Consider the following 27773-nt stretch of genomic DNA (forward strand, 5'->3'; position numbering starts at 1 on the left):
CGAGTCGTAATTGCACTCCTCCCAAGCCTTCCACGCACGAACGAATATAGCATTTAGCCGGTGTGAATACCCGTCTGCTTATTGCTATCATAACCGCCACGAGGGAAGCACATCGATGGAGTAAATAGCGCAGTCAACGCCTTCGTGACTGCCCTCTCGCCTTCTAAGCTGCAGCACGCCCTGCTAGGTGCTCTGTTCGTTTGTGCGCCGACAGTTTAAGAGCGCTGCAATCACGGCGCGCAAGCGGATATGTGACGTGGTATTTTTTTCATGGGAATCCGCAGTGATCTGCAAAACACTAATACTTAACTGATAGAAAGTAGGAAATTCCTAATCGGACGTGTTGCAAAGCGCTCTACGACTTTCGAATCGGAATTTTTGCCCAACTTTGTCGCTTCATAAGGTTATTATTATTCTTGCGCAATTATCTAATTACGAGAAATACGAAAATAGGGTGACACACTACATACAGAAGTGAGCATCATGCATTTGGTCGCGTCGTTTTAGAGTGCATCGGCATAATTTTAAGCTCTGACTAAAGTTAGCTGAAACACCATGTATAAGAAAGAATGCCCGTGAAAAAGAGAAAGTCGTTTTCCAAGAAGTGCGTCAACGTTTCACATAAAACCTTGCGGCAACCATACATGCCTCTATACGGAAGTCTCATATATATACATATGTGCGTATGTGTGTCCGCGCAGACTGTTTTACGTAACTTAACATGTCAATGATAAAAGTGTAGAGCGACATTAAAAACTCCTGACACAGCTTTCTGTTGCTCAATACGTGCCACATGAAAGTATTCTTCAAGCGTGAAAGAAGCCCGAGAATAGACGCAAAGTCCCTCGAGCAGCCAGTCACGCGGCAATTTTGCGTGCATTTGCGGGCAACTTTCACTCTCAGCCAAATACTTTTATGTAGCACGTGTTGGGCAACAGAAAGCTGTATCGGTAGATTTTAATGTCGCTCAACAATTTTCTTATTGACACTTTTCATCTAACATACTATAATATTTGAGAAGCCCAATAATTAAGAATTATTCCCCAATGAGGCAGGACGCAAAAAAAAGTTGAGTATCACCATGCGAACAAGATTACCTTGGTTCTATTCAGCTACGTGGAATCCCCATATTTTTAAACTCTGGCTAAACTTAGCTGGGACACCCGGCATATATATGTATCTATCTATATATATATATATATATATATATATATATATATATATATATATATATATATATATATATATATATATATATACACATGACGGGCGTTTCACGTAACTTGAACCACGGACGTATGTACTGGGTAGACAGGGCACACCCATCCAGCAACGTGAAGGGGGCACATCCCCTCCCCCACTCAGCAGTGAGGGAGGGACGAAATTATGTGTTTTGAACTATCGGAGTATCTACATGGTGGGCAGGGGGCACTGTCCCCCTGCCTTTTCGGTAGATACGTCTAAAGTTCAAGTAACGTGAAACGACACCTTGTATATATGCAGTGGCGATAAAGGGATCAACAAAACAATATATATGTGCAAAATACGCACACAAAAACATGTGCGTGTTTTTGACATATACTTCGAAACTCAATATTGCTCAATAAGACTCAGTGTTATTCAACAATAAGTTAACAGCATTTATTCAACGACTGTGTTGTTGTGAACATTAAATAATGGCTCAATAATACTCAACACTACTCAACTATATGGCAACAGCTTTTAGCCAACTTTTTGTTGTGAACTAACCAACAACTTTATAGTTGAATTATTGGTCTCTGCGTTCAATAATTGTTGAAGTTGAAAGGCAATTGAGTCGACAATTTGTCAATAATATGCCAACAAAATTTCAATTGTCATATTTATAAGGCGTCTTTCATCCCAAGTGTTATGCCGCGTTGCAAGCCAAGCGAACGAAAATATACAGCCCTCAAGCACTGATAACATGGGGTAGGCGGGACATGTGCCGTCCAAATGCACATGTCGCCTTGAAAGAGACACGTCCATTTGTCGAAACAATGGCTCTCGCTTTTAGCTTGTTCTCGTTTTGCTCATCGCCTCAAGGACTGACAGGCCTTTATAATTCGAAGAAAGTGCTCGCATTTAACAAGTTTGTAACAACAATTATGATAACTCTGCAATAATATAAGTATATTGATTTGGGAAGGCAGCTGGGGCAGCTGCGGATATATATATTGGGAAGGCAGCTGGGGAGGATCAGGTAACCGCAGATTTATTGAAGAAAGCTGGACAGATTGTTCTAGAGAAACTGGCCACCCTGTATACGCAATGCCTCATGACCTCGAGCGTACCGGAATCTTGGAAGAACGCTAACGTAATCCTAATCCATAAGAAAGAGGGCGCCAAAGACTTGAAAAATTATAGACCGATCAGCTTACTGTCAGTTGCCTACAAACTATTTACTAAGTTAATCGCAAATAGAATCAGGAACACCTTAGACTTCTGTCAACCAAAGTACCAGGCAGGATTCCGTAAAGGCAACTCAACAATAGACCATATGCACACTATCAATCAGGTGATAGAGAAATGTGCGGAAAATAACCAACCCTTCTATATAGCTTTCATTGATTACGAGAAAGCGTTTGATTCTGTCGAAACCTCAGCAGTTATGGAGGCATTACGGAACCAGGGTGTAGATGAGCCGAATGTAAATATACTGAAAGATATCTATAGCGGCTCCACAGCCACCGTAGTCCTCCATAAAGAAAGCAACAAAATCAAAATAAAGAATGGCGTCAGGTAGAGAAATACGATCTCTCCAATGCTATTCACAGCGTGTTTACAGCAGGTATTCAGAGACGTGGATTGGGAAGAATTGGGGATAGAAGTTAATGGAGAATACCTTAGTAACTTGCGATTCGCTGACGATATTGCCTTGCTTAGTAACTCAGGGGACCAATTGCAATGCATGCTCACTGACCTGGAGAGGCAAAGCAGAAGAGTTGGTCTAAAAAGTAATCTGCAGAAAACTAAAGTAATGTTTAACAGTCTCGGAAGAGAACAGCAATTTACAATAGGTAGCGAGGCATTGGAAGCGGTATGGGAATACATCTACTTAGGGCAGGTAGTGACGGCGGATCCGGATCATGAGACGGAAATAGCCAGAAGAATAAGAATGGGCTCGGGTGCGTTTGGCAGGCATTCTCAGATCATGAACAGCAGGTTGCCATTATCCCTCAAGAGAAAAGTGTATAATTGCCGTGTCTTACCAGTACTCACCTACGGGGTAGAAACCTGGAGGCTTACGAAAAGGGTTCTACTCAAATTTAGGACGACGCAACGAGGTATGGAAAGAAGAATGATAGGTGTAACATTAAGGGATAAGAAAAGAGCAGATTGGGTGAGGGAGCAAACGCGAGGTAATGACATCTTAGTTGAAATCAAGAAAAAGAAATGGGGGGGGGGGCATGGGCAGGACATGTAATGAGGAGGGAAGATAACCGATGGTCATTAAGGGTTATGGACTAGATTCCAAGGGAAGGGAAGCGTAGCAAGGGGCGGCAGAAGGTTAGGTGTGCGGATGAGATTAAGTAGTTTGCAGGGACGACATGGCCACAGTTGGTACATGACCGGGGTTGTTGGAGAAGTATGGGAGAGGCCTTTGCCCTGCAGTGGGCGTAACCAGGCTGATGATGATTGATTTGCCAAGGTAATACTGCTTAGTTACATTTTAATAAAAATGATGTTCTTGTATGTCCATTCCAAAGGAAAATAGAAGAGAAAAACTGCTATCACTATGAAGAACATAAATTGACGTAGTAAAATAAGGTTGCTTTTGTTGTATCGACACCAATTATTGCCACACCAGTGTACACACGCATGCATATATATATATATATATATATATATATATATATATATATCACTGTTCTTGAACTAGGAGAATGAGCAACGAGGTGAAGAACAATGAGGGAGTGACATTTCTTTTTAGATACATACTGTGCACCGAAAGCAACTTTCTTAGTATTCTCCTTTGATTGTAGCGAGGCTTGTAAACCTGGCTCAAAATTTTTCTGTCACAATACCTTCTGTTCGTTCATGTTGTTCCAAAAAGCTGACTGAGCGGAACAACAATGAGCGATGAGCATTTCCATTTTCGTTTCATAGGCAACCTATTTAAGGTTTTCCTAAGGGCATAACTTATTTCTAACACAACAGACACTATGTAGAAGAGCGCAGGTTTTGGCTTAGTGGAGGCCTACAGCCAGTTCTGCATAGCACTGACTTTTCAAGTAGGTTGACGTTTATCAAAGAAGACGGCATCTGGAATAGTTGGGTTGTGTATAGCAGGAATATCGTAAGTAGAATGACTTCCGCACAACAAGATATACAGGTGAGACTATTACGATCATCTTGGAGTTCAGGATGAACCTGCTGTAGCCTGTGTATAACTGAAACTTTCTTTTATTTTTTAATTATGTACTTTTGCTAAAGATCTTGGGAAGTATGAACAACTACAAAAGTGCGAGAAAATATAATGACAAACGTGGCGCTACATTTTAACAGTACAAGTTTAGCGTGGCTAGCGGCACCTATATCCGGGCTTATGCGTTTCCGGGTTAAAAAAAGAAGATTTGTAATTATACCGTTTTTTCCATGATTTAGGTTTCAAGTGAGAATTGTCATTCAAACTAAATTGACTAATGTGCTAAGGCTACTATCGCCGGGCTGTGAGCCCATGTGTGTTCCAATTAAAGGAGCCTTGCGATTATCGTAGGGCTTTCACCTGCCGTAGGAAGACCCTTTATTTTCTAATGCGATATCATTAGGGGCCCCATGTCACTGAATATCAGGTGCCGGCGTCGGCAGAGTTGTCCGTGAGCGAGAACTTCAGTACATATTCAGGTGTATGTACACGCCGAGCATTGCTATGTGAGATGTGGTACATGAGGGTTACATTGCCACATCATTCAATCACTAAAGTTGGTTATACCTTGCTTTACATTTTCGACAAGAATATTCCTCGGAGTTATGCGATTTACATCCCAGAAACAAGTGTCAAGAAACAAAACAAAGACAGCGCATGCCCTTGATGTTTAATGTTCTGAGATGTACATATTAAAAGTGCGAAACCATAACAGAAACCTTAAATGATGTTTTTAATTCGTGCGGCTATGCATGACATCCGGGATCAGCTCACTCGAGAGACTCCATATCTAACAGAAAGCTTGCCTTCGTGCATAGCCTTGGCCGTCAGCGCTTCCCGGTATACATTACTGTTACATAAAGGGCAGCTCCTGGCAAGCGTGAGCACCACTCAGGGATATTTGAACGCAATCGCGGTCCACTCTTAAAGGTGAATCTATCTATCTATCTATCTATCTATCTATCTATCTATCTATCTATCTATCTATCTATCTATCTATCTATCTATCTATCTATCTATCTATCTATCTATCTATCTATCTATCTATCTATCTATCTATCTATCTATCTATCTATCTATCTATCTATCTATCTATCTATCTATCTATCTATCTATCTATCTATCTATCTATCTATCTATCTATCTATCTATCTATCTATCTATCTATCTTACTCCAACCCAGTTGTCCAACGTGTCTAACAGCTTTGGACACTAGTGTGTACTCATGATGGTGATGTCCATGTTCGCTCCATCATACTCAGCCCAGTCCCTCGATATTACTGTAGTCATATCCTCGTTTTCGAGCCTTGGTACCGTGACCCCATAGTCGCTCCATCCGCACTACTCCGAGCTTCGTCATCCGACACTTATCACGCCATCGTCATAACGCATCGTCGTAATACAGACTTCCTGATACAGTCCTCTTTGCACCATAAACTTCATACATATGATACATTCGTCTTCATTTCATTGCCCTCGTACTAGTGTCATACCTTCATCACCATTACGTCGTTATAATGCCGCCGACTTCATGCATTCGTTGCGTCGACGTCATTGCGAAGTCGTTGCAGTCCTTCTACGGTCGTGATTATTAGTTCGTCATCCAATTTTGTCATGCCGCTGCCGTGACACCATCATTGTCACACATTCAATGGGATAACATCGTCGTCATGTCGTCATATTGCCGTTGTCGTTATACGATTGAGAGTACTTGAGCAACGTCATTCCTATTTCATCAAGCCGTCGGCATACCAGATTCTTCGATCTATCAACGTTAGTTCTTCCTCATTCTGTTGTAACCACGTGGCATAACTTTAAGTTCAAATTAAACGACATACAAAGATGACACGGCTAGCGGACTGGGCGAAGTGTCTGGATTGATTACGCATTGTCCAATCGCACAGTGCATCTGATTGCGTCATCTTGAGAGGAAGGTATAGTTGATGCTGTTGATGAGCTACACCATACACCATTTCCTCAATCACAAAGTGATTCAAGCTTGCAGACAACTTTGGTCTCTCGGTCAGTCAGACGACTGGTATATAACTAGATCGCCCGGCAGATCGGTAGATAAACAGACTGACATGTGCAGACATATATGTATATGTATATATATATATATATATATATATATATATATATATATATATATATATATATATATATATATATATATATATATATTTAAATTATATTTTCCTTCCTCCGAATTTAAAAAATAGACAAATAGAAACCTAGCATGCGGTATGTGGTACAATTTGTTGTTCAACCTGTACCAAATTTAGCAAATGCTCAAACAAAAAGTTCACCATGTCAACATAACACATTCGAAGGTTTCTTTAAACAACTGTCTCCAAAAACGCTGAACTTGCCATCTATGTGGCGGTGGTGTTGGGTTGCAGCCACTCAAGCGCTTAGCCTTTCGATCCAGCATGACATATGCTCTGCCCATTGCCATCTCTGCTACTCCTCCATAGTGCTTAGTTTCAAGCGCTGAAACAAACGTTCGGCCATGGTATTTAGAAAAAAAAAATGGGTGAAGGCAGGCTTTTGATGCGTGAAAGTACATTTAGATTTTTTTTTTGCAACCACGTTTTTCTAATTCTTTCTAATGCACTAACAAAAAACTCACCGACGGTTGCATTACGGAGTAATGCAAAGTTCAGCGCAACTGAATACGTGTTTTCATTTCGCGATGTTTCATTTCGCACCGATCATCGCAACGACAGCCACGACCCGTGGCGTTAAATACAGGCCGGCCATACAATTGCTGCTTCCCGGAAACTCCAAGATGATGTCGCCATAATCTTTACCGAGAAACGCTTGCGGCAAACGCTATGCGCGAAGGCGAGTATTCTGTTTTTATTTATTTTCCCGCGCGTCCGCTGCCGCCGCTGCCACGGTTGCATGGATGGATGTTATGAGCGTCCCCTTTGGAACGGGACGGTGGGTTGCGCCTCCAAGCTCTTGCTATTATAGTGCCTAATGTCCTACCTAGGTTTGACAATAAAAAAAAAACACTCTGAACTCCCACAACCAAATTTTCTGATCCCCTATTGCAAACTGTGCTTTTGTACGTTGCCATTTTTTATCGTTTCCCTACTTTTATTCCACCAATCCTCCAATTACCTCTTACAGTCCAATCGCCTCTTACAGTTCACGACAGCGGATGCGTAGTCGTGAACGCCATCTGGCGGTGCTTCCAGGTGGCTTCCTCCACTTACTTCCTCATGGTTCCAGTGCACCCTGCTCTTCGCGCTCTCTTCGCTCTCCCCGTATTTCATCCCCCGCTGCGCTCCGCGTTCGCTCTTGAATCTTTCGCTGCGCTCGTTCGCTCAGTTACGCCATCGAAGCACTCCTGCACTCAACGCTGGAAAGGGCGCATAAGAGCTGCGCTCTAATTATTTCAGGAGATGAGCACCACGCTAGATACGCATGTAGAGCGTGCTTGCTACCATAGCTTTATTTATCAAAGAATGCTACTAAGACACCACACGTGTTGTCGACATGACTTATCAGTTCTTATATTACGATTTTTATGGTCGCTTTTTGATGAGTGTACGTAGAATGCCTGAACTTCATGAACCGTGTATTAGATGCTTGTTAAAGAACTTGATGTAGTAGAAATTTTTTCGGAGTCCCCGACTACCGCAGACCTGATACTCAAATGGCGACGTTGACTCGTAAAATATAGGAATGGTTCTTTAGTAGGCTATTTGGCACTTATTTTGCAAGAAAGAAGTTTTTATTAAAATGTCATCCTAGTCGAGTTGCATTTTGACTTACAACTTTCATCTTATTACTACCTTCTTGCAGACTCAACAAGGAACTTTCAGCTCACCTGCAACCTATATTATAAAGACGTGCATTCTTCTGAGTACAGTATTTCTCATGGTGCAGCTCCTCCAGACAGCATGTAAGTATGTTCCACATTTTTAAGAAGAAAACAAATCCTTGCTCCTTCAACTCAGCAGTATAGGTGCTATCTCAGTAGGCAGTCTGCGGACATCCAAGTGCTTACTAGGACATGGTAAAGATTTTAGAAGCACATCTGTTCCCTCCGAAAGCACGAAATTATCACAATATGATCGTACCAAATCTAGATGTCAGTCGGCAATTTTTCTCTTCAATGAGTAGCCTCACTTTTCGGCCAGATTTCGTAGCAATCGGTGTGCCATTATAAATTAGAGTTACCGTTGCTATCAACCTGCCTAGTGCAAATCTTAGTCACTAGCTAGTGTGCGCAAAATCGTTTATCAGACCATATACATTTCAATATGTGACTTATGGGAGAATATAGAGGAATGCTTTCACTGTTAATACTGCTGTCTTCTGAGCGAGGCTGCCTAAAGGTGTACTAAGTTATTTCAATGAAACGGAAATAACTGTGACATAATAGCGCTACAACGCATATTCATAGTAGCAAGTCAATGAACATTTCCATTCTAAAGCGAGTTTTTGGAGTGCCTATAACTATATAACTAGATCACTCATCTATGCTCCACTAATGAGCTAACATGTACGAAGCCTCTCTATAAGCAAAGGTATGCACGTGAATACAACAAAACGCCTATTATAGAGCTCAACGCCAAGGTTCCAAACAAATTTTTGATATTGTCTTTACTGCTCTACCTGAAGGTGGAATGCATAATCAGTTGGAATAAACGGAAAAAAAAATATGAAGCAGCATAGATCAAACTGCACGATAATGGCGAAGAACAAAATCAATTCTCGCTGTGTAATTTAACACAAACAAACGATTGAAGACAGAAGAAATAAATTTGCCTAAGGAATTTATGATTGTGTCGAATAAACTTAAATATTTCAGCGTGAGCTCATTTGACCGCGGATTCGGCCTCTCTACAGTCTGGTATTCTAAATAATGCAAATAAATACCTGCAACAAGGGATGTCCAACTATTTCTACGGGAAAACGCGATCGGGATAGACGCACCTCTTTAATTCGTATTCGGTTCGATAACTTACTATTTCAGTCAAAATTGGTTTCTTTCGCGGATGTATACAGCAATGTAGATATGGGAGTCTCGGGGGAGAGAAGACAATTGGTGTGAATACAGCTGCGGATGATTTTGCTCAAGGATAGTCGTAATTGTTCCGGTGATGTATCAGTTATTGAGTGAACACCCTGAAAGTCAATTATTTGCAGCCATTGAATAAGTGGCCCACTTTATTCAGGCTTATATGTGAATTCGTTCCAGTTGATATTTTGTTAGTATCAATATCTTTGCGTTCTTTTAAAACGACGTGCCGTGCCACCGTGTTATACTTGTCTCCTTCAGTGAACACAGCAACGTCAGCGCTTATTTTCAAGCGCCGAACTTGAATTAAGAATGCAAGTCTTATTGTGCACTAAAATACGAAAAGCTGCTGTTGATTCCATGAATACTTTCTTTAGCGCAAAACGACAGCCACGAGAAAGACGACCCCCCCCCCCCCCCAGGACAAGGCGCTACTCTCAACTGATATCATTTTATTGCATCACTCCTTTATAGAACGCTGAAACCAGAGGAACATGCGCAGTGAGCACCATGCGGTAGAGCCACCAACATCCGATCCCAAGAGCGCACTCATGCGACAGAATCGAAATAATGTCAGTTGAGAGTAGCGCCTTGTCCTTGTGCCTGTCGTTTTGCGCTAAACAACGTATTCATGGATTCGCACCAACTCGTCCGCCAACGCATTGTGCTGCTGTTGATTGTATACAAGCTTCCCAGTTGTCCGGAAGACTAATAATGAGTGGTGCTACATGCACTGGACAATGTACACCAAGCCTAATCTCTTTTTTACTAAACGTACTCAGTCTCAACCTAATATTTCGTGTTTCTGAGGAAACGAAAAAAAAAGTAATTCTTCCCTTCAATCTAGTCTATAATATTAGTACACCCCTAGCCCGCCAATTCAAGAAGCGCACCATTTAAATTGTTTTACTCAGACCTGCTTCGGAAAATATACCCTGATGATTACCAAAGCGATGAGCAGCCATTGTATTTAAACGCTTATCAGCAAGCTTTCTTCGCACGCTCTCAATTTATTAAGGCTCACAGCAGTCAATTTGCAGCACGCAATCTTTGCGAATTCCAAAATGTTATTTGTAAATGCTACATTCGCTCATTTGATATAATTTGAATGTATCGACTGCTATTAAACAATTCCATTGTCCTACCCACCAGCTGGCCGACCCAAGCTTCCTCAATATTTACAACTATATCTGATTATAGGGCTATTTTCAAAGCAAGACATATAATTAGAAATTGTGCACTTCAGAACAAGCGAAATTCATGACATGTAAACATACAAATTATAGTCAATAAGAAGTTCCCTGCCCAACGCGGTAGCATACCGGCTAAGGCGTCGGTTTTTACTAGCAGATGGGCAAACATAGATACCTTGAAGTTCTCTTAGCACGGCTGAAAGTAAGAGCTTCATTTGTTGTGGTGCTCTAATTGCACAGCTCCTTTTAACCACCTCATACCCGACCACGCCTAAGAGTAAAAAGCGCAAGAGTATATGTAGAATGCTTTGGGTTCGGCACTGCAAAGAGGAAAATGTTCATATTCCGGATCACATCAGCTATACCTGGTATTAGGGCTGGACCCACCACCTGTAGGTGTACCCAGATAGCCCGCAACCATGCTCTGGATTTCCGGCGCACAAGCTTACCATACCATCGGCGCCAAAAATACCACCATGAATGACCCAGTCGCCTTCGCCTGGCATCAAAACGGATTTTCCGCGTCCTCGGTACCAAGGACCGTACGCACCCCATATAACTCGGCTGGCATTTCGGGCTGCTTGAGTCTCGACACTGCAAAGCGCAAGTTGTTCACATAACTGCTTGCACTTCAGGCACTGATATCAAGACTACTTGCAGACGCCTTCACCTCTCTGGCCCAACCACCTGAAACCGAACCCAGCCTTCCATCCGCAACCACACTCTGCATCCCCGGCCCACAAGCGTACCATATCACTTTTCATCGCAAATTTGGCCTTGGCTGATCCAGGCACCTTCACCTGGCAACAACGCCTATCATATACATCATGGACTACGCGGACCAAACGCATCTCACATAACCCGGCTGACATCAATGGCAGCATGGGGCTGGACACTTCGAATCACACGATGTTCTGCAGTTACTCACATTCCAGGTCAATTTCCTAGATTGTACGAACGAATATCGTATCGCTGCACATTTGCTCACAGTGGTGACCCCAGCATATTGCTTTGGTTCGCCGTAATTCGTATGTTTTGGTATATTAGTGCATGCCTCTTGCTCTCTAGTCTGCTGTTATTAATGCGACAACGTTCTTAGAGCCCTCACAGACATTTTGAAGGCTATCTATCTATCTATCAATTTATCTATCTATCTATCTATCTATCTATCTATCTATCTATCTATCTATCTATCTATCTATCTATCTATCTATCTATCTATCTATCTATCTATCTGTCTGTCTGTCTATCTGTCTATCGGTCTGTCTGTCTGTCTGTCTGTCTGTCTGTCTGTCTGTCTGTCTGTCTGTCTGTCTGTCTGTCTGTCTGTCTGTCTGTCTGTCTGTCTGTCTGTCTGTCTGTCTAATCATTTTTACACCCAACTGGGTCATTGTCGATTCTATGATGGAATGGTTAGAGCACCGTGCTGCTGTGTTGAGGAAAACTGACCGCCGGACACGCTTTAGTGACTGAATAAGTGGCAATGTGTACATATATGCCACTCTTCGATGGACCTCTTGCTTGCCGACATGGACGACAGTGAATGCCGGACTTGGTATGTACCGCTCTTGAAAGGAGATCTTTGAGACCGATTTGGAGCACTGACTGTGTGCAAATCCGCCTACACTGGTCCTCAATGGACCTTTTTGATGCCAACTTGTTTCGCTGGGCATGACCCAGTAGGTATCTGCCTATGTGCAGCGTCAAAAAAAGAAAAGGCAGGAGTCATCTGCGAACGCGGAGAATTGTTCTCTAGCTTGCTGCCCACCCAGGGGCACATACGCAGTGTCACAAAATGGCGAAATGTTTTGTTCAATTCACTGATTTATCTTTCTGTCAAAGGAGCAGTCACAGAAAGTTACTACAGCAAGTATCTTGACTAAGTGACTGCCCCCTGCAAATGGCGCTGTTCATTGGAAGTTAATTGAAAAGAAGCATGTGTCCAGTGCATTAATGGCGCAGCTCGCTAAATAGCTGGCGTACAATACGTCTGCGTGCAAGACGTCATTGGCGTGCTAGGTCTACAGCAACAGCTGTTATGACCCTCTAGCAAGCTATAAACAGCGCACTTAACAAGAGCACGATAGCACTAGCAGTGTTGCTAGATATAAAGAAGGCATTTGACACAGTTTCTCACAATATATTGTTTCATAACCTCGAAAGTTATGGCTTCAGGGACAGTTCAGTTTTTCTGGAGCTACTTGTCCTCGCGGAAACAAAAAGTGGGGATTACCAATAACGAATCCGCATACAGCACCATAGCGTGTCGGCTACCTGAAGGGTCCCTTTAATTTTTTCACTGTACATAAATGATCTCCCCAAAACTCTTTTATGCTCTAAAACAGCATAGCTTACGGACGATACGGCCATAACACTAACAGGAGATAGTCTGTGACCACTGCAAGTCAGCATAATGTCTGAGTTTACAAAGGTAAGCAACTGATTTATTTAAATGAAATCAGCATTACAATCTGGAAAAAAACGAAATACGCTGTTTTTAGTTCTAGAAGAAATCACATTGATACTGCATCAATCAAGCTCTCTCTGCACAACATGCCAAATGGAGCAAGGTATTTATTTTAAATACCGGGGCACTTTTTTTCAGTAGCACCTTCACTGATACGAACAAATCCACAGCCATTGCATAAAAGGGGCGTGTGGGTGTAATACTATAATTAAAGCACATCAACGCGTTCCCTTTCTGTGCTTGGGACACGGTACTTTTTGTGACTCTCATGCGAGCTGCTGTATAGAATCATGCGGTGTAAGATACATATAATGTCTAGTACAACTACTATGACAGATTTTGGACAGCCTCGGAATCTTTCATACCGATGCCATGATGTTCACCCAGCGCACTCAGGAGATCTGCCAACTCGCGTTGTATCTCATTCGTTGTCGCCAAACTACAGACGGCCCGCTGTTACAATATTTGGCACCGAGCGCACATGTTCGATCCTGGCTATGAAATGTGGGCCTAGACATCCATCCGACTAGGCGGCCGTTCGAAAAAAAATTTTACATCCCTACTTCGGTCCTCACATGGCTGTAAGACGCGTCACCAAAGTTACCTACAAGGTCCTTCCAGAATTTACGTTAAGGCGGTTGTGTCATGGTCCCCATTCTGCAGTTCTTGATGTTAGACTGAAACCATATCTCTCGTGCTATGAACCCCACCATTCGGTCACTTTCCTTTCGTTCTGTAACTCAATTGCGCCTCCTTTTTTTGTTTTCTTCTTTGTTCTTTCTGGTAGCGACTGACATATTCTGCTTGACACCAAAGTTATTTCGGTTGGTAACACCCATCGTTCCACCGTTGTTTATTTTGATTTGTATTTTTAAACTTCTACCCTTCTTACACAGCATCGAGACGATGCTATATTTTTTTGAAAGCATCTAATCCGACATGGGGGTCATCTGGCTTGATTGTTCCATGACGCTATGGACGCGCTTTGGTGGAAGAGGGCATTTCTGGGCGGTTCCCACCCCGTGGTCCAAATTTCCGGAGTCCCCAAAAACGGTGTGCGTCATAATAATATCGAGGTTTTGGCCCTTAAAACCCCAATATTATTTCTTGGGCACTTCCCAGTAAATACATCGACTCCAAGCGGTGTCTTTACACTTCGCCGCAGGTAAAAGCAACGAATTTGAAGGAAGACATGATAATAAAGGTGTCGCGTTCATCGTCTTGTCGGTACGTGTGGTCATGTTTTCTTTAAAACCATGAAATTATATTATATTGCTTACGCGCAGTATAATTGTACTGTTGGGGCAAACGTTATTCCTATTCTTCAGTGGGACACAGCATGAGTTACTGATGTTAATTTGATGTCGTTATTTCTGTTGTAATTGGGAATTTTTATGTTCTTGAACTGCGCTGGGAATGATTCTTTTACGTCCAAAGGCAGCGGTGGATGCCCAGTAGCTACGGGGTCGCACTACTGATCTTGAGATGCTAGGTTTGATCCAGACCGCGGCGGCAGTATTTTGATGTTGGCACAATCCAAAACAATCTCGTACTTTGATTCAGGCGTACATGAAAGATCGCCTGCTGCAATTTCAGCAGGGAAATGAGAAAGCCGTTTTGGGCTTATTGTTGTGTAAAGAGAAAGGTTATGGGATGGTGCTGTTGTGGCGACGATGAAGATCACGAGGGTTGCAATGTGGGCTTGTTGGTAATGCATGTTCAAGGGGAGTACGGTAGCGCGATTAAATGTAAGACATCAATTATATATCGTATACCCTTATCGTGTGGGAAGTATTACGTCGGACAGTCGGGAAGATGCATTAATGATAGACTGCGCGAACACAAAAATAAACTCGACAAACTTGTATCAGATGAGTTTCTCTCCCTTCATTGTAAGGAACATAAGTGCTCCCCTCTCTTCGAATCAACAATCATTACCGGTAGAAATAAATGCGAACTCACTAGACTTATAATAGAAGCCGAGCAGATTGATGCCCTAGGGAATTTATGTAACAGCAAACCATCACTGGCTCTCCCGGAAAAAGAACTGAAATTTTTGCGCATGGCTTAACATATCACAAAATGTATCGCTCAGATTGTTAATTTGTTCACGTGGATGTGACTCATGTTGGCTGAGTGTATAAGTACGACCTGATTTTCGACAATAAACATTGTTGGGAGTTAGCGCTGTGTGTGTTCCTATGTGTCTTCTTTTGTCCCGTCTTTTAATCGCGCTACCGAACCCCCCTTGAAATCGATGAAGAGAATGGTGCGTGGGCATAGCTAGTAAATCCGCTCTTACATAACGCCTTGTGAGCAGCGACATCTTCTCTACAATGATGACCGCATTGTTCACCACGCGCTCCGAGCCTCAACGTCCCAAACGGTAACTCGCAGAGCTTACACTGCGCACTTGCTTCTTTTCTATATACAAAACGCTCACCTCTGATGCATACTGGCTGAAGGGTCCTTCATCGTTCGCAAAATTGCGCCTCAGCGCAACAGTTCAGCCATTTACGCTCATAGGTACCCTCCGAGTTACTACAGAAGTTCGAGACACGCCCGTTGACTACTTTACTGCTGTGTATTTGGTACGAAGGGGGAACCTCCATTACCACGATATACTACAACCGCCAAGCTATAACTATAATGGTGACCGAGAATGAAGGCTAGACGCAGCCACTTAGGGCTAGTCTCATGCGGTGCTCTTCAATTCAGACCATGTCCAGCTGCACGCGATTGCCACGCGACAACACTACCAACCAATACGACGCCTTGAAGTGCGTGATTGTACAGTGCACATTGGCTTCCGAGACCCAGTGAGTGCGGCTGCTCCTTATCAATGACGAGTTGGGCGACTGTCGCCCAACACAAGTGCAACGCCATATGTATGCTGATTGGCGAATGGGCAGCCGCTTTCAACGAGCCCCTCTTGAAGCAGTTTTTTTCCGTGACGGCTAGAGGCATCGGTGGAAATGTTTTTGCGCCATCAGCTGCAGCTTGCTGTTATCGACTTAGATACAGCACGGTGACACGAAATTAATAACAGAAATGCGGCCCAAGTCGCTCCCATCAGAACACTCGTATAGCTCACGCGCGTCGTGCCAAGAACCCACGTATTTAACAAATAAAACTGGAGCATGCCACTACAGACGGTAGTCTTTAAATTTGCTGATGTCACCTCTCTCTCGGTTTCTTGCATTTCATTTCGCCCTTTCAGTGTTTGACTATTGGACGTTTTTCATGCTACCACCATGTACTTGTACTTTCAACATGCACCCCCTGCTCCAAACTTTGTTCTCCCTGTTGAGACATCATTCTCTGACGTTTCATCTTGATACGCATAGCGATTAGCATGCGGATATATACTCTGACCTGATTGTGTCTTAGATAAAGTAAGAGAAAGGTTACGAATCGTTAGTGCGCCTGAATACTCCACTAAGTTGTAGAAATATATATTTCTCCACTCATCATCATAAATCTTTCCACTAATGTGTAATATTGTTCTTGTTACTGCTAAAGCGGTTGTAGCTGTTAATTTTTGTCAACGGGCCTTATTGAGCTTTGTTTTCATCGATGAAGCATCAATTCGAGCTGGCCTAGTTTGAACTGATTCATTCTGAAGCCTTGCACAAGCAGACGGGGACGAAGAAAGAAGCACAAGGACAACGAAGCGCTCACGACTGCGTTTCTCTTTCTTTTTTGTCGCTGGTTCACTATAATGGTTCATTAGAAATGTTACAAGGCATGAGATGTTTAGTTAGAATGTTCATAGCTAAATCGCTGGAAGGCGCGAGGCAACCAAGAGAAAAACAAACTCCTCGTCTTCTTTGTCTTTCATCGCTCCTTCACTTCGTCCTCGTGTGTACAAACGTGCCGCTACATTATCAAAGCAAATTGACGAGAAATAAATGTTCGATGACTTTAGTAGGACGTTCTTGAGGGCTAGTTGGTTCATACTTGAAGTTCATACTTGAAGTTCCTTCCGCTTGTCCTCGTTTTTTTCGCTCTGTTTTAACCTTCATTTAACCTTCATTTAACCTTCAAGCGAAAAAAAAGGACATGCCTGTTGAGCGCGTATATTCTCCAGGTGCTTACATTACGATATTTTTGCGACCTATAGCAGACAATGATGACGTTTAGCACCTACATTTGTCAATAAACATTCATCATCATCATCATCATCATCATAATCATCATCATCATCATCATCAGCCTGGTTACGCCCACTGCAGGGCAAAGGCCTCTCCCATACTTCTCCAACAACCCCGGTCATGTACTAGTTGTGGCCATGCCGTCCCTGCAAACTTCTTAATCTCATCCGCCCGCCTAACTTTCTGCCGTCCCCTGCTACGCTTCCCTTCCCTTGGCATCCAGTCCGTAACCCTTAATGACCATCGGTTATCTTCCCTCCTCATTACATGTCCTGCCCATGCCCATTTCTTTTTCTTGATTTCAACTAAGATGTCATTAACTCGCGTTTGTTCCCTCACCCAATCTGCTCTTTTCTTATCCCTTAACGTTACACCTATCATTCTTCTTTCCATAGCTCGTTGTGTCGTCCTCAATTTGAGTAGAACCTTTTTCGTAAGCCTCCAGGTTTCTGCCCCGTAGGTGAGTACTGATAAGACACAGCTATTATACACTTTTCTCTTGAGGGATAATGGCAACCTGCTGTTCATGATTTGGGAATGCCTGCCAAACGCACTCCAGCCCATTCTTATTCTTCTGATTATTTCCGTCTCATGACCCGGATCCGCCGTCACTACCTGCCCTAAGTAGACGTATTCCCTTACGACTTCCAGTGCCTCGCTGCCTATTGTAAATTGCTGTTCTCTCCCGAGACTGTTAAGCATTACTTTAGTTTTCTGCATATTAATTTTTAGACCCACTCTTCTGCTTTGCCTCTCCAGGTCAGTGAGCATGCATTGCAATTGGTCCCCTGAGTTACTAAGCAAGGCAATATCATCAGCGAATCGCAAGTTGCTAAGGTATTCTCCATCAACTTTTATCCCCAATTCTTCCCACTCCAGGCCTCTGAATACCTCCTGTAAACATGCTGTGAATAGCATCGGAGGGATCGTATCTCCCTGTCTGACGCCTTTCTTTATAGGGATTTTGTTGCTTTCTTTGTGGAGGACTACGGTGGCTCTGGAGCCGCTATAGATATCTTCCAGTATGTTTACATATGGCTCATCTACACCCTGATTCCGTAATGACTAATGCAATAATGCAATAAACATTCGAACAATGTTAAATGAACTTCCACATTACGGAATGAGAAAATATGTTGATGTAAATAGGAATTCCACAAAATTTCTAATTGAAAAACTGCAGACACCATGATAAATTCACAACACTTCTCAAGTTCGTCGATGGCCAGCAATCGCCCGGGAGAGCAGGACTGAAAAGGCAATATTGCCATGCTTCATTATCTAGCCAAAATAAAAATGGGCCACAATTTTCTCTGAGGTCGCAAATGTCAACGAACCAAAGTTATCTGAATTTTCTTGCTTTTTTTCTCCCTGTAATCGTTAATGCGATAACGTGTACACTCATTCGTATTTGTTAGCTACAAAGCAAAGCAATAATTGCTTTGCTTTGGAGCTAACTTTGGAAGATACAGCACCTAGCCACATTGCTATAACTGGAAACCGCTGCATTGTTGTTTTTTCCTGTTTCAGCTGCTGCTGATTGTCCAGTGAAGTTGACGAATTGCAATAGCACACAGAGGGTGACATGTTTGAAGCGTGAAGGAAACTGCCAGTGCGCTTGCAGTAAGTACTTCGTCTATGTTATGTTGAAAGTACGTGAAAAATTCATTTTGCTTTTCGTGAGAGCGGCGGTACCATATTGGAGAGAACGGTGCTCTTTTCATATGTGACACAAATTTATGCTTCACGTTCTTCCATGTGAGATTTTCGGCGAAACTGGTCCTTTATTTCGCATTTTGTTTCTCGCTAAACTTTACTGAAGTAGGAAGCAACGCTTAGGAACCGGTGTAATCCATACATGAGACATATACTATAACCGTGCCTTGGGGTACAACCAGCGCGTGACTGTCCGACTGTGCGGAGATTTTTCGCAACCAACCTAAATCTAGATGCCACCGTCACCATTCAAGCCGCCTAAAATGATCATGCCGTATGTAGAGGATAAAACAAATAAATATGTTTGCATTGCGTAAAAACCTGAAAACGTTGTTTTCTCTCGGCGCTTGATATAACCACGCACAAAAGACACTTGCTGCTTATTGAAAGACACAATGCCGCCAGTGCAATTTCTTTAAGTGATGCCTGAGTCACTGACATGAAATTCGATCAGGAAGAAAAAGAATTTTGTGGGGGACAGTGGTGACGCTTCCGTCATAGAGATGATAACTCTAACGAAATTTTATGCTGATAATTACTTACTTATAGCAACGAAAATGTTTATTTTTTATTCTCGGCTCCCTTTTCATTATTTCAATCACCTCTACAATATCTATGCCGCAAAGCATGTCAGAAGACATATGCACTACAGCAAAATACTTTGCCTTGGAGTAGAAAAATTTTCCCCTGATCACGGAAGGCACATTCTATGAGAGATATACAGTTTTTTTTTTCGTGCGAGAGTGTACTTTTGCATTAATACGTTGGTTTCATCTTGTCAGCTTTTATAAAAGCGCGCTAAAGTGCCAGTCCCGTCGTCTGTGTTCCTTTCGTCTTCGTCTTTGGTGCGTTTTTATCAATACTGTATCACTGCAAGCTCACCAGAGTAAACGACTAATGGCTGCTTTATTTTGCGTAAATTGACTCACGCTGCTTCCTTCGGCTTTGCGATAGATGAGATAGGCGTACATATTAAGGGGGCACATCGCCGAATTTCGATTTTTGTATGTAAGCATGGGCATTAAGTTCCTAACCGGAAGTAAGTGTTGATTGCGTAAAGGTATATTGTATGCAGGATCATGCCAGAAGAATACATATCTTGTTATTATTTTTCTCATCTCAAGTACCTTCTATTGTGGCCTGATGGAAAGCATCGTACGTAATATCTAGGAAGAGCAGATTTGCCAGCCGTACACCTCTCTGCGCTTCTAAACGCGACTTTTCATGACAAAAATGCAACAACAAAGCGCATTTTCTAGCCAGCCTTAGGAAACGCGTCCTTATTGAAGCCGAGGAAGATGTGTATGCAACAGTCGATTTGCAGGAGCTTTCATACTTCATCAATTCTTCCTTTCGATATAGAATATAGGAATTCACGTGCCAGTGTATGGTGGCCTCAGCTTGCGAGGCTACGGGTGAATTAGTCACTCGGCTGCTGATATCCTGAATAGAAGCACAGGCCACTTTCGATTTGTTATCATTAGCCGAAGTTTCGTTGCCGCTAAGAAAATATGCATATTTGCGGCGTTCATTTTAATTAGCTTCGTTCATTAGTGATGTAATAAAATTTTTATAACAATGGGAAATGCAAGAAAAAGAAATTGTGGAATATATTGTTACGTAGCGGCAGACAGAAAAAGAAAACGTACATACAATATGTTTAAAAGGCAATCTAGCGCTTAACCATATGGTGGACATGGTGCGCGAGGTACAACCGTCTTCTTCATTAACGTTCCTTTAGATGAATATTGCCGTGACATGGTCCCTGGCTGCTCATGCAGAGTCGCTGTGCTTGTTATGTTGCGGCCGAGCGGTAAAGTTTAAGGCGGGTTATACATGAATGCCTGTAGGCGGTCAAACGGTGGGACAAGAACACTCGAGCTGTTCAATCTGGTAAGGGAGGTCTGTTACACTTTTTAGGACACGGTAAGGTCCGGGGTAAAGTGACTTTACCTTTTCAGTGAGTCCGAGACGTCGAGTCGGTGTCCATAGAACAACAGGGATACCCGGGGTATAGGTAATGTCCCGAGGATGAGAGTGATAGCGGTGCCCCTGAAATGCCTCGTCAGCTCTGGAAATGGCATTGCGGTCATACTCAGTGGGCAAATGGACTTCAGCGAGAATGATAATCTCAAACGGTAACGTTGCGTCGCCGCCAAGCAGAAGATAAGAGCGTGAAAACTCAGCGGTGGTGTGATGAGAGGAATTGTAAGCAAATGTAACGGGACTGTTCCTCTAGAGGAGAGTCGACAAATTAGGTTGCAGGCCAGCTTTGCAAAAGATAGAGAGCCTGCAATTCTTTCGTTCGAAGCGTCCACTTTGGGATTCAGCCACACGGATGCATGCTTCGCTGTCCGAACATTCCTTACGTTATCTAAACGAATACCCTGCTAAATTCCTTTATTTTTGTTTTTACTTTTAACCTAATTATTACCCATTCAATATTACCTTCCTGATTTTATTTAACAGGTAATTATGCGCTATTCAATGCTATTTCAATAGTTATTAGGAAATTTATGCTCCATAATAATTTCGAATAATCCACCCATTTCTTGGCCAATCCCTCATCGTGGGTAGGAGCCACACGCATCGCAGGCTACAGCAACAACAACAAGAATGCCGCAAAGAGAAACTACGTAAACAGGAAATGAACTTTAAACACTCCCTTAGCCACGATACGAGAATAATTTAACTTGCGATAGGTTGCTAATGTCGCAAGGTAGAAAAAAATTGCTTAGAAGCGATGAATATTTAGCGGCGCTCAAAGATTACACGGCTCATAAGCACGTGACACATGCGCATCATTCGGTAGATACAGAAGGTAGCAGGAATCAGCATCAACTCGTCCAGTTTTCCATTCTCTTTAGAAGGTAGCCATGTCGTTTTTGGTATTATAAATCCATGCAGCTACTATACTAAAACCAGCGACGTTTCTCACGGTGGCTGTCACTGCATGCGGGAAATCGTGCTTTATCCAGGACATAAATTGCCAAAATAAGGGTGTTATGTTACAAGTTGCATTCAGAAGTGCAGTTATGTACACTACCTTCTTGTTTTTTGGTGGCCTTTAATTTTGACCTCGAAGCTATTGTTTGTTATTTACTGCGAAGGCTCACATTGGATAACATTTTTTCCCAGTAGTACTGTATCCAATTTATTCTTTCGGCAGTATCCGAACACACCTGCGTTCTCTAAACCATGGCAGGCCATGACTGAGAGTGACAAAGATTATTTGTTGCACTGGTTATACACAAAAAAAACTATTTGATATTATTTTCCTCAAGCGATACGAAGATCTTTCTTGTTCATCAACTGGAAGACGGTAAGATCCGATAATTGAATCTTGTTTGCTTACTTCTGGTGACTGACTTAATGTACTTGTGCAACAATTTCTGTCTCAGTCTACAGTTAAGTGAGTAGGTTCACTTATCGCTCACAGCTGAAAAAAATTCGTTTCCTTTCTCGCACACATTTGGCCCAGTTATTCTTGTCTGAAAAAAAATACTTTAAAAAAAGGGGAGAGCGCTTTTGTTATTTTGTTAACGGTATCATGGTACACTGTCTTTATAATACTATGCGGGGCATTGGCGAAATGACGCAACGGCGACGAAGAAGACAAGCAGGCAATGATGCTGGCATATCTGGCGAACGGAAGTAAATTAGAAGACGACCATAAATGACGAAATAATACATTTGGCCAACAGCTAAATAACAAGCGAAGAATGAAGAAGATGAAGAGAATGCCACAAGAAGGATATCCTATCCTACCCTATACTAGTCAGAGGAAGCTCATGAAGGAGCACGGTAGCCGGCAGCACCATGCCGCAAGAACTCATGGGGTTTTGATCCCGAACACCAACTCCTGCCTGGCTACGCTACCTGCATTTCGATTTCTCTACAGGCCATGGTCTGCTGCATTCGGACCGCGAACGGTTGCAGCCATGTGCATCCTGTTGGTCATCCGAGGCCAGACTATGCCAGGCGTACCATGCTGTCCTAGCCTCGTCTGACCATGACCCGTCCGTACATGCCACCCTCGTCCCCACCGTTCACGTGAGGGCATCTATCGACTCCCCGCCAGTAAATCAAGGTCCACATGGTGAACGCTCACAAACATTATATTTCGCAGTGTGGGGCTCTATACTTCTGTCTTTCACCACGATGCGCCTCACAACCAACCAACAACGTTATTTTAGCACCAAGCCGATGTGGGACACAAAGATGTGATGTCACCAAAGGATTTCTACCATTCATGAGTTGTCAAATCAGGTGGTATTTGTGTACCTGGTCGTTATGCGCACTATGATAAATATAATTGCTGTAAATTTAACACTGAGAGTAGCTGCGGCCAAATTACAGACACTATTTTTAAAAATGCGAAATTGTATTAACTCAATCTGACAACGTCCCATCGCACAAGCCGCATGCTCTATTAGCCTTCTTAGTGTTGAGCAATTATAAAAACGGTTACCACTAGATGATTATTTTGGTAACGTGTTGGTAAAACTTTCCCACACAATAACTTAGAGGGGTTACTCACATCTATTTGTGATATTCCAAGTTATTTCCAAGTGCAACGGATCATGACCTGCACAGAAGTCGTCACGCAGGCGGTGCAGCCAGGCTGAAGTTTCCTAAACATTGGTAACAGTGATACAACTTTGTTATATATCTGATTTTATGAGCACGAAATAGCAGCTACGAGCGCTTCTACTCAAATCCATTTCTCTGTTTTCTCTGTGTACGTTCGCATAAAAGAACTGCAGAGAAATTGGGCTCCTTATCACAATGAATGCGCGAAGGTGCAAGACTGCGCCTCAAAGATACGCGCTGTATAAGCTGTGGGTACTGGTAGCCCATTTGGTCAGGGTGAAACTTGAACATATTTGGTCGATATTTGTTTTCTGATGCTTATCTTGAACCGTGGCTTTGTTTCATTTAGTAAGGAAAAGCGACGGCTGCTCGACGCCCTGGAAGTGGGGTTTCTGTTCATGGTGGCAGAGGATCTCGTGTGACATTAAAGACGGCGTTTGCATATGCCGATGTGGTGAGTATGTTTTGTATGAACTGTAGGAATCGATACGTTTTAGAGTACATAATGAAGTAATAAAATGATCACTACGCATATGGTACGATGCTCTGACTCATATAAGCGGAATATTGTAGCGAATTCCGGCCAAAATCGAGAAACGTTACTCGCCAAATTTGGCAACATCTTCTTAATAAAGCGAGAAGCTCACAATAAATATGTTAGACAGATAGATTTACAAAAATTGCCAAAAACTGCAAGGTCTTAAAAGCATTACAGTTGCAGGTGCATGTGAAGTACATCTCACAAGACATTATTTAAAGCAAGATAAAACGGAGTGCTCAATAGCATCAACTGTCCACAAAATTTCTATTCATCAGTAATCTTCGTACTGGTACTTCACTTGCTAACCTGCTCATGCATTGCGCGCAGGATTGCGAATACAAAAGTTTTACGAATGGCATGTTCGATGTGCTTCGGCATACGTGTACACAACGACGATGACGCTGTTAACTTCACGTCATTTTTAACTATAACTTGGTGTTCCCAAGTTCTGCCACGCTATGCCCTGCAAGGTTGTACAATACAGGCTTATGGCATAGGGATAACCGTGACGGTGCTGCTTCAGCTTTTTTCGTATTTTTTTCTTCACGTTGTTTTTACAAGAGGAACAACGTTTTTATTACCTAATTATGTTTGACATGGTTGTTAGTTATAGCTTTTACGTTTTTTTACAACAATGATCAGCTTGATTGGACCGTAAATTTTTTTAAGGCTATCGTAGTATTAAGAAAGAAAGGATTGGTCATGAGCTGCAACTACTTATCGGAGGAGGGTATGCCAGTTTGATGACAGGGGGAGTTGTATTAGGAACATTCCAAATGGAACAAAACATGGCATCTATGCAGAGAAAGGAATAAAAAGAAAGAAATGACAAAATACAAAACAGAATTAGGGACCCGTCCCGGCCCTAAATATCTATTTGTAAAGAGCTGGTTTGACGGCATCAATTTTGTGTATACATCGCAGAGAACTATGAACACTAGACGTTTTCCCTGCTTCCTGGCAGTTTTCGTCTTCACTAGAAGCATCTCTTAAGGTCCACATGAATTCAAGCTTAGAAACAACATAAAAGTTATTGTCCTGATTTATTTGAAGCTCACATTGATGGGTTTACCCATGTAACTGTTCTCAAATCTTTGAAAGAAGGCATTACACTTGCATCGACTGCGACTGTGGAAACATAAATCCACTTTCTTGATTTCTCAGTGAACTCCACGTGATGTTAATAATGGTTTCAGTGCTTAGTAACGCGGTCTTCCTGCTTAAGCAGTTTGTAGTTTGTAATCCTCATCACACATTCTATGGAAACCGCCTATCTTTGCTTTGACCGATTCCGCATGACAGGTAAGGGCATACGAACAAAGGAAAATTCAGAAAATTTTGTTGGTTGTAGGTTATTTTAGTACACTGGGACATTTGCCACAGACACGATTTCCTGTAAATAAATGGAACAAAGAAATTGCACTATTCGCACCTAATGAGAACTATCGCAGGAATAGCTAGATAAGTGTTAGATGCAGCAAGACTTGCAGTGATTCGTTTGGTTTAAGTTGACGTAAATATCTCCGCATGCAGGCGAGAAATCTTTCGTCAAAAAAGTTTCTTTATTGTTGCTCAGACGCTTACTTCGGGCAAACCTTTTCTTGGAATTGTGTGAATAAACGGGTAATTGTCTACCCTTGTCAAAAGCTCATACTTTTTCTGCACTGCGCAAAGGTATTTCTGCCATCTGCTTGCTTTCTCAGAAACGTGACACTTTTGGAATCCCAATGTTCCTTAGTCTGCTTCTTGGAATAATTGTTAAATCACAAAGTATACGTATCACATGCCCCTGAGCACGGCGGCCTTACAGTCTTCAGATACAACGTTTTCCTAGCGTCTGCAGTGGATTGTCATCATGTTGTTTGGCCGTGCCCATCAAAGACGAGAACTAGTGCTTGCAGATGCTGGTATGTTGGCACTCCAGCCAATGAATGAGGAAATGTTCGTCATGAACAGCATGTTTTTATTCTCAGGTACTTGTCAAATTTCTGCGCTAACTTCGTTTTTATGAAATTTTTGGGCATATGAATTTATAAGGAGTGCATATAGAGTGTTCCCACATGTACGGCAACAAGGAAACCCTCAGATACCATGTTATCTCCACAGAAGGACCGTGGTGCTACTACTAATCACCACTGTTGACGTAACTGCAAGTTAGTGGAACGTCTTACGTTCATTATATATATATATATATATATATATATATATATATATATATATATAGCACTAGCACTTGTAGTGAGCATTTTGCTAGTGTCTCTGATATGACATGTGTTACCATTATCAATCACTTTGCAGGAGCATAGTTGGGACTGCCAGCAGTAAGGAACATCTTTGTGCGTTTGGCCTTGTTGGCGTTTATACATGGAATGCAAGACTAGAGGCATTATTTTAGGAAAATAAAGTAAAAGTTTTTTTTGTGAAATGCCTCCAGCGTGTATGTTTGTTGGTTTATTAACAATCTAACTATGAAGTGTAATTGTTCTAGTTTAATGCATCTTTTGTCAATCTATGCTGACAGAAAACCCAAATAATCACAGTTCAGGTAGGCAGTGTCATACGACATCGCAAAAAACTTGTTAGCTTTTGTCACACATTCCATCATCTGTGTCAAAGAGGGAGGGTGAACGATAGCCATCATCCTTACTGATGGCAAAATCAAGAACGCCATTATTTAGCACTTAGATAATTTCTTTTCGACATTTGCTTAGAAAATTGCATAGGCATATGGCACTGTAGAAACATTACCGTACCATGCACATAAGAACCTGCATTAGAATCTGGCAAACAAGGCCCGTACCAAAATAAAGTTCTTACGTTGGCTGGCTTAGCTTGTCCGCGTAGTATCGCTAGTATGTACTTATTCCATAGGTTATTTTACAGTTCACTTCATAATCCACCCTACATCAGTCCTACTGCACGCGATTCACTACGCATTGATTTGCATTTGCATCTTCATTGCATTGCATTTGAATTTTCATTTATTGCATCGCATTGATCCGCATTCGCATCGTAAAGTTTCACGGCCACAAGCGCACACTACCACTTTTGCTCCATCATTGTTTCCAAGCTCTGCCTCGCACCGAAACGGCCTTCCACAGGACTTCGCCGAAATCACCTGCCAATCCACGTTTTGAAACTGTATAATTAACATATTTACCAGTGGGCAAACATGTAATTAAAGGTCTTTTCCTTGTGTATTTAATTTATTTTACCTGCTACCCACCCCTTATGCAATACCCCCAATCCTGGGGGCCATTAAAGTAAGAAAATGAAGTGAAATAGTTCATTGTAGAAAATTTCAGCCAATCATGAAGCTGGACACTTGATTAGCGAAGGAGCATGGAAATGGCGAAACGCTACAAAGGATGAATGTTCTGAATTTGGTCCCAGGTTTATGCAAGTATACGGGATCTCTAACTCACACAACCAAAAACTTTCGCATATTTTGCATCTTCTCATTCAAAAGTAGCACCGCGCCACAAAAACAAGAATCAAGTACAGGAGATATAATTATGCTGCAGTGGCTTTTCAAACTAAATTGTTTGGGCATCAGCAATTTTGGCGCAATGTAAGAACATGTTTTACTTCTTTTACAGCATATATTACGCGCTGCCTCGCAACAATACTATGGTGGACATGATAACATGGTGGCGGATGTGGCACCGTAGATCAATACTCCAA

At 42.3% G+C, this 27773-nt stretch overlaps 1 protein-coding gene across 1 annotated transcript; it reads left to right on the top strand.

Annotated features, from left to right (window-relative positions):
- Nucleotides 1-4156: 4156 nt before the first annotated feature.
- Nucleotides 4157-26518, top strand: LOC142587851 (uncharacterized). The gene is made up of 5 exons (XM_075699154.1): nucleotides 4157-4354; nucleotides 8204-8303; nucleotides 18770-18862; nucleotides 23898-24002; nucleotides 26388-26518. Exons 1-5 carry the CDS (start codon nucleotides 4328-4330, stop codon nucleotides 26393-26395), a joined length of 333 nt encoding a protein of 110 aa, XP_075555269.1. The 5' UTR covers nucleotides 4157-4327; the 3' UTR covers nucleotides 26396-26518.
- The last annotated feature ends 1255 nt before the right edge of the window (nucleotides 26519-27773 follow it).

This window comes from Dermacentor variabilis, chromosome 7 (assembly GCF_050947875.1).
Source record: "Dermacentor variabilis isolate Ectoservices chromosome 7, ASM5094787v1, whole genome shotgun sequence".
Classification (NCBI taxonomy): Eukaryota; Metazoa; Arthropoda; class Arachnida; order Ixodida; family Ixodidae; genus Dermacentor; species Dermacentor variabilis.